Raw genomic sequence first — 7676 nt, 5'->3', positions numbered from 1 at the left:
ACCCTGTTTGCAGAGACAGAGAAATGTGAAAGAATTTAACTAGAGTTTCTGTTTTCCAAAGTAGAAGAGGAAAAACTCAGGAAAAAGGCCAGGTTTATCAAAGCAGGAAGAAGCATTTAATATTCATACCTCCATGAAGCAGTATCTATCTATCTATCTATCTATCTATCTATCTATCTATCTATCTTCTATTGTTTTAGGGCTGAAGGCATTACTTCTGTATAATTTTAATTTTCTAAATTTCAATTTTTAAGAGTTTAAGGTGAGAAATGACTAAAGTAACCATGATTTTCACATGTGTTTCAGGAAAGTAGCTCCATTACAGTTCAACACTTTGCACAACTCTGCAAAAGGTGGTTCTGAAAATGTTCTCTCAGTTCCAGCCACTGGGTTTGATGATCACAGCTTAAGCTGCTCAAAGTTCATCTTTCCAGATTTTTCTAAGCTACTCGACGCTTATCCTAACCGAAATGGAAGGGAATTGAAGGAATAGTGAAGGAGGGAAGGATGTTTGGAGCCTGGTGGCTAGGCCTTGCAAAATGCTCACACCCCAATCCACCTCAACAAGATGATAAATGTATTTGGAAGCATAAGGTGGAGGAATTCACCAGTGACTAGACACAATGGGTTGTGTAGTTACCTGCCCATTTCAGTGCAAAGACAAAGTCTTTAGATCATACAATTTCTTCCATTTTGTGATATAAAATCAACTGAACTCCCAGAAGCCTCCTTTAACAGTGCTAAATTGAGTGTCACACAGTTGGCTATATGGAGGGCCAGCACCAAGGTGGGATTTATTAACTAAACCTTCCTTTAAAACCATTATCATACAACTGCCAAGAAATTCAAATGTTACATAATACAGTTTTTGAAATAATACCACATCCAAGTTAATGGGTGCTTTTGCTGTTGTGTACTTTTCTTCAGTTCTTAAAGTTAGAAGGGGGTTTTTGCAACTCAGTGGGAGAGAGCTTATCTAGCATGCTTAAAGTCTTGGTTTCCATTCTCAGCACTACAAAACAGAAAAACAAATAAAAAACCAAATAAACAAGAAAACATATTGAGGATTTTGAACTTGCAGGGAAAAAATGGGGCATTTAAATATTTCTTCAACACAGACAAATGTTTACCTCCCACTGGAAATCTACACAGTCTTATAAACCCAACAGCCTTTGTTGACTGTAACAGGATATACTTTGTAGTTTAGTCTTCAGAATGAATTACCAGAACAGTCACCTGTAAACAAGCAAGCGAGGTAGACAGAAGCAGAAACAATCATTTTTACCTATTTTCACCACTGATTTACTCCACTGACAACTGGAAAATATTTACCCTCTCAAAGTCCTGTCATGAGACCATATAACTCTGATCACATGACAGACTCCCAGAACTCTATGTAGAATGAGCATTATAAACAACACCCTGGTGTATCCAGGATATATGTCCCTGGCCATTTTAAATGATGAACCTAAGGTCTTTATCTTCCTGGTCTGCTGAAATCATGGTTTCTTGGCAAAGTACAAAGGGCTCCTGGTGACTTCTGGTACTGACCTGAATTGTGAATACGTGCTTTTGCTTTTTTGGGACAGGGTCTTGTTATGCATCCCAGGCTGTCCTAGTAGTTATTATCTTTATGCCTCAGCCTTTAATGCTGGGATTCTAGACATGTGTCATCATACCCAGATGATTTGTGCTTCTAAACATTCAATTCTTCATCCCTGAACCTCCCTTTTAACATAAATTAAATACCTAGATTTAAAAAACAGTATGCCAAAACAGAAAATTACCACACTGACAGTAGTTAACAGTTTTCATAATTTAATGAAAAAGTACTGATAAAAAGGTGACATTTGAAAAGATTGAATTCATCTTCAAAATGAATTATGTAAGACAAGATGAAAAACATTAACAAAGGTTAAGAGGTAATACTTCAAAGAACAAAATGTTGCAGATGCATTTGGGGCATTTGGAATGTATACAAACTGAAGGCTCATTTATTTACTCAGGAAAATTCTGTAAAAAATATTACCATTTTATCTCCCTGACTTGAATGATATTTCAAGCAATACTCTCCCAATAGCATTACATATATAATTTGGCTAGAACACTGTTTTCCTGTTTGCTTTTCCCCCTACTCAGAATTCAAAGGTATAAAGGACAGGCAACCGATTTGCCTTTAATGTAAGGAATTTACCACTGACCTCAATTATACTCTCATTGCCATGAAAGTGTCACATTTATATGTACCTATGAGTATTCAAATAAGCACAGAGGCTGAGAGTATTAAGAGGAAATTCTCTTCATTTTCCAACTACAACAAAATACAGGACACCTACTACACATGTTCTGGTATGTTCATTCACACATGTTCATAGGCACAAAGGAAACATTCTGAAAATGCAGCCAAATGAAAGGCAAAATATAGAAGTTTTCAAAAAAGAGAGGGAACAAAACTCCAAAGAAGCCTTTAACAAGGTTCTAAGATCAAAAGTGGGAGAGAGGCAAACTGCTCCACAGCATTGGCTAGATAGAAGGCTACTGCCCTCTCACTGGCACCTATTGCAGCTGGCTTCTTTCACTAGCATGAAACTTCAGAAATTGAAAATGGCCTCTTGTTTGAAAATTCTCTCTATATGTTCCCAAACTAGAAGAAAGAGAATATTATTTTAAGGCTAAGAAGAAAAGGGAACTGAGAATTACAGTCTGCCTCACATTTTTACAAACTGTTACTTTCCCCTTTTTCTTAAATGAGAAGCAGGCCTGTTTTATCTACTGCTTCAAAATTCTCTTCCTCTAGAAATTAATCAAGGCCAATTATTTGGTAATGTGGTATAAGCAAGTTCTGAAAAATGGCTCCGACATTTATGCTTGGGAAATTGCCTTGTATTCAAAATTCATACAAAGCTAAATTATATCCATGTGCTAAACACATGCTTTCAAATTTGTCTGACAATAAAAATCTGTTTCAAAATTAAAGCAGGTAAGAATACTTAACCCTCTGTGCATTACACTATATTTTAATTATACCTCAATAAAAATTTTATAAACATTAAAGCAGGTATACAAAACTGTCAGCCAACTTTAGTCAAACTTATTTGAAAACAACACAAAAAACCCTGACCTGGTACAAATAACCCAGAAAGGTCACACTTTGGGAAAGGCTCTGGATGTCTTCACAAATGCCTTGAGAAGCAGAGCATTTTCCTTGGAAGTAGTACTTTTGTACTTTTGTAAACACTATCCACAAGTTAGCTTGTTAGCTGGATAAGAGAGTTATGAGTGTGTCCCTAACAAGCAGGTCTAGGAACAGGCACTGGACACTTAGGAGAATTGCCTTTATACTATACGATACTGTGAAAGAAACTCAACCTTGCATGAAGCAAGGAAGACAATAATAAGTGACAGTATCTGCTGCTCTCCTGGTCTCTGCCTTGAAGAGGTTTTATAGATACCAATGAAATTAGAAATTTTCTACAGACACAACCTTTAATGAGTCACATGTTATAGTTTCAAAAGATAAGTAGTTTTATTGTCTGCCATGTTATCCATCAACAATGCAAAGATTCTTAACATGTAGATTAATCAGTGTGTTAATGTACCCGGAAAGCAGTCCTTAAGTACTCACTGAGCAAATACTCTGGGCTCAAATGTTCCCAGCAGCCTCCAACAAAGCAACCCCAGACAATCTGCAACTCTTGTAATGTGCTTATAAAACTATACCTGAAACCTTTTCAAAAATGTCAAACCATTATTTTCCCTGCAATTCCTCCTAACATACACTAGAATGCTTTTGGTGTTTAAATTTCCCCCAGTATGTGGGGCAAAGGCAAAGGGTGTATTACCCTTAGGTGTTTCTGATCACCTTTGCATTGAGGTATGGGAATGAGGGTACGTCTTGCTTTTCCCATGGCCCTCCCGTGCAGAATCATGAGGATTTTCTCTGTCAGAACTTTCTCTCTTTACCCTTGCTTTTTCTGTATTCCCCTCCCCTTCTGCCTCTGAATCGCTTGGCTCTAAATCAGGGCAATACCCATCAGCTTCCTGATATGGAGCTCTTCCTGTTGACCGCCTGAGAAGCTGTCTACCCCACAACTGCTCCTTAGAGCTCACATTCTTAGTTGGCTTAACACAGTATTGGAGGTCCTCAGTGGGCCTCACCCATGTATTGGTGGCCTCCTTAAAGGACCTGCTGAGGTGTTCTATGCCAGATTTTCTAATGTTGCCCTGACTGGGCAAGTGGGAGCTGAGCATGGATTCCTGGTCACAGAACATCTCATCTGAATCATCTTTCTGGGACACATTCCCAGACCAGTTGCCCTCCAGTCCATTGGAACTGGCAAGCCTGGGCTGACTCTTCCCATTACCAATAGAAGCCTGTCCATGGAGGGCAGCCTGAAGGGCCAGAGGCTTCCCTAATGATTGCCCACGATAGAACTCTGCAGATGGAGCTCTCTGAGCAGGACTGGAACTCTTGGCTTCACTTCGAGAATGGCTGCGGCTAGCTGGAAAACAGTTACTATTGATTTCTAGTGGATGTCTTGGATATAGTTTTACATTCATGTCCAGTGGCTCCTCAGGCATCTGTGGGCTCCTTTTATTGTGACCAGGCGAGCTGCTGCCAGGAGAGGAGGGTTGGTGCTCTGTTTCTGTGGAGCTGCCTGGGCAGTCTTCTGAGGTTGATTTAGGCATTTTCAACTTTAAGGTAATTCGTGGTGGTGGGTAAAACAATGAGTTCTCTAGTGCATTTGTCACAGAAAGTCCTGAAATCAAAAAGATTTGTTTAACAACTGACTGAATTAATAGCATATATGTATATCACTATATATGTTCATGAACCCACTGTTCCAAACATCTAATTAGCACCTGTCTTTGATTAGCATGTATACCATGGTGAGCTGCTGAAGTGTGCTGCAGTAGAGGATGGACCCAGAGTCCCACAGAAAGCACTATCCATGGCTCCCAACATTTACATCTTTGCTTTCCTAACCTATAAAACAATAGCAACAACTAGTGTGCTCCGTCTTATGTCTCAAATTCCATGTCTTTCATTTCTTTGTGTATGTGTGGGGGCAATTGTACATGTGTACATGCATGTGGAGGCCAGAGGTTGATGCTGGATGTTTACTTCAATCGCCCTCTACCTTACTTTTTAAGACAGGGTTTTTCACTGAAACCTGGAGCTTATCAGTTGGCTAGATTAGCAAACTCTTGGGATCCTCTTGTCTCCACCTAACCAGTGCTAGATTCACATCACAAGGGTGTGCAGCGCACAGGCTTTTTATCTGAGTGCTGGGGATTGGACTCACTAACAGAGCTCTTGCCCTAGACATTTCCTTACCTTTCACTACTAAAAAGAATTCCAGAGAAACCCTGTCTCAGAAAAAAAAAGTTAGGTGGTGGCGGCACACACCTTTAATCTCAGCATTAGAGAGGAAGAGGCAGGCGGATCTCTGTGAGTTCCAGGCCAGCCTGGTGTTCTAGGACACCTAGAGTGAGTTCTAGGACAGGCTCCAAAGCTACACAGAGAAACCCTGTCTCGGAAAAAAAAGTCATTCACAGTGGTTTGGAATGAATTCTTTGGGTGTTTATGATTGGGCACATGGGTAATGAGCAAGACTGAAGATGTGCCTCAAACACAAGACATTTCAGATTTTATTCCGCTTTCTTCTCCAGGCATTCCCAAACAAGTCAAATAGAGAACTTCAGAAGAAACACAGTACAAGATTTGGTAGGGGAAAAGTACCTAGGTATTTTAACTTGGCATTAGAAGCAGTGGGTAAATATTTTATGCCCTTAATCTATAATATCCTGATTATGAATTGTCATTATGAGGTATGAGATAATTACTTGCAATAGCATATGTGTAGAGGTAGATGATAACATTATAAAGTCAGTTCTCTCCATCTTTACATGGGTCCTAAGGATCAAACTCAGGCCACCAGGCTTTTGAAGCAAATGCTGTTACCTGCTCAGCCATCTTGCTGGCCCTGGGGGAGGTTTGATAGTGGTAAGGGCCAGCAGCAAACGATCACAACATATAGGATTATCCAGGGATGTATTAATTACCTAGAATATGTCACCCTACAACTGGTCTTTGCCCATTATATTCTTACAATATATAGCTTCAAAAAATGAGATATAAAGAGGATGGCTTACAAGTATACTAAAGGGTACCATGCATTCCCCAACGGTCCATTTTGAACAACTACAGCCTCCATCTCTGCTAGGGCTTGCCACCTGTTGATGCTGTAAGCCATATTCTTATAATCAGAAGCTACTTGGCTAAGTCCAATCTTGTCAGCACACAGGGACTCCTCTTGTTGTCCTTCACTTCTTATTGCTTTGACAGTCATGTTACAGGGTAATCTTGTAGCTGAGTATCCCTGCTACTTCCTGCTATACTAGCATGCTTTAATGTAGTCACAAATACCCCAGGAGCGTTTGATACCTACCTGACATCTTGTTTCTATGTGTTTATTATTTTATGGTTGGCTTTTAGCAGGTGTGGATTCTATACATTTTGCCCAAGTTACCCTTAGTGTTCAGGTTCTCCCACCTATTTCTTTCTTTTTAAAAATTATTTTTATAGCCAGGCAGTGGTGGCACACACCTTTAATCCCAGCACTCAGGAGGCAGAGGCAGGCAGATCTCTGTGAGTTCGAGACCAGCCTGGTCTACAAGAGCTAGTTCCAGGACAGTCTCCAAAGCCACAGAGAAACCCTGTCTCAAAAAACCAAAAAAAAAATTTATTTTATTTGCATTGCTGTTTTGCAGGAATGTACGTCTTTGTGAGGGTGTCAGACCTGGGGTTACAAACAGTTGCTGTTAGCTGCCATATGGGTGCTGGGAATTGAACCAGGTCCTCTGGAAAAGCAGTCAGTACTCTTAACCACTGAGCCATCTCTCCAGCCCTCTCCTATTTCTATATTAAAAGAAACATAGGAAAGTATCACTGTATATGACTGTCATAATTTCTAGCCAAGGTTCTACTTTGGGTACTGTAATTATCATCACCTCTCTCTCTCATCAAGTGGGCAATGCAGGGATTCTCTGTTGACTGCTCTATCTTCTAGTTTAGTCTTAGTCCCTAGTACAGTGGTTCTCAACCTTCCTAATCTGCAACCCTTTAATACAGTTTCTCATGTTTAATGGCTCCCCAACAACAAAATTGTTTCGTTACTACTTCATAACTGTAATTTTGCTATTGTTATGAATCGAGATGCAATAGCTGTGTTTTCCAATGGTCTTAGGCGATCTGTGTGAAAAGGTCATTCAACCCTCAAGGGTGAAAACTACTGCCCTAGTATGTTCTCAATAAATATTAGTGAATATTTCAAAAGATTAGAAATATATATTTTTTGGTTTTTCGAGACAGGGTTTCTCTGTGTAGCTTTGGAGCCTATCCTGGCACTCACTCTGGAGACCAGGCTGGCCTCTAACTCACAGAGATCTATCTGCCTCTGCCTCCCGAGTGCTGGGATTAAAGGCGTGCACCACTAATGCCTGGTGAAATATATCTCTTTTAACTCCTGGCTGAGGATCTATTTTAACAAATGACCTTTAAGATGAGGAACCCTCTAGGCTTTGGTGCTAGCTTCTTGATTTTAGAAGTGAATTTGATAATTAGAAAACACTTTCATGGCTATAATTACTAGATTATCTGCTTTAGACTTGCA

At 39.8% G+C, this 7676-nt stretch overlaps 1 protein-coding gene across 15 annotated transcripts in view; it reads right to left on the bottom strand.

Moving 5' to 3' along the window:
* Positions 1-3501: 3501 nt before the first annotated feature.
* The window catches only part of Jade3 (jade family PHD finger 3), a 126743-nt gene continuing 122568 nt past the window's right edge, over positions 3502-7676 (bottom strand). For all 15 annotated transcript variants that reach the window (XM_035450009.1, XM_027432300.2, XM_027432301.2 and 12 more), the window contains one exon: positions 3502-4760. In XM_035450009.1, the coding sequence (XP_035305900.1) occupies positions 3859-4760 (902 nt within the window). In that variant the 3' untranslated portion in view covers positions 3502-3858. The remainder of the gene's footprint in view (positions 4761-7676) is intronic.

The sequence above is a fragment of the Cricetulus griseus genome, chromosome X (assembly GCF_003668045.3).
Source record: "Cricetulus griseus strain 17A/GY chromosome X, alternate assembly CriGri-PICRH-1.0, whole genome shotgun sequence".
Taxonomy (NCBI): Eukaryota; Metazoa; Chordata; class Mammalia; order Rodentia; family Cricetidae; genus Cricetulus; species Cricetulus griseus.
The sequence above is the reverse complement of the archived record's forward strand: the minus strand, read 5'-3'. Positions and strand labels throughout refer to the sequence as shown.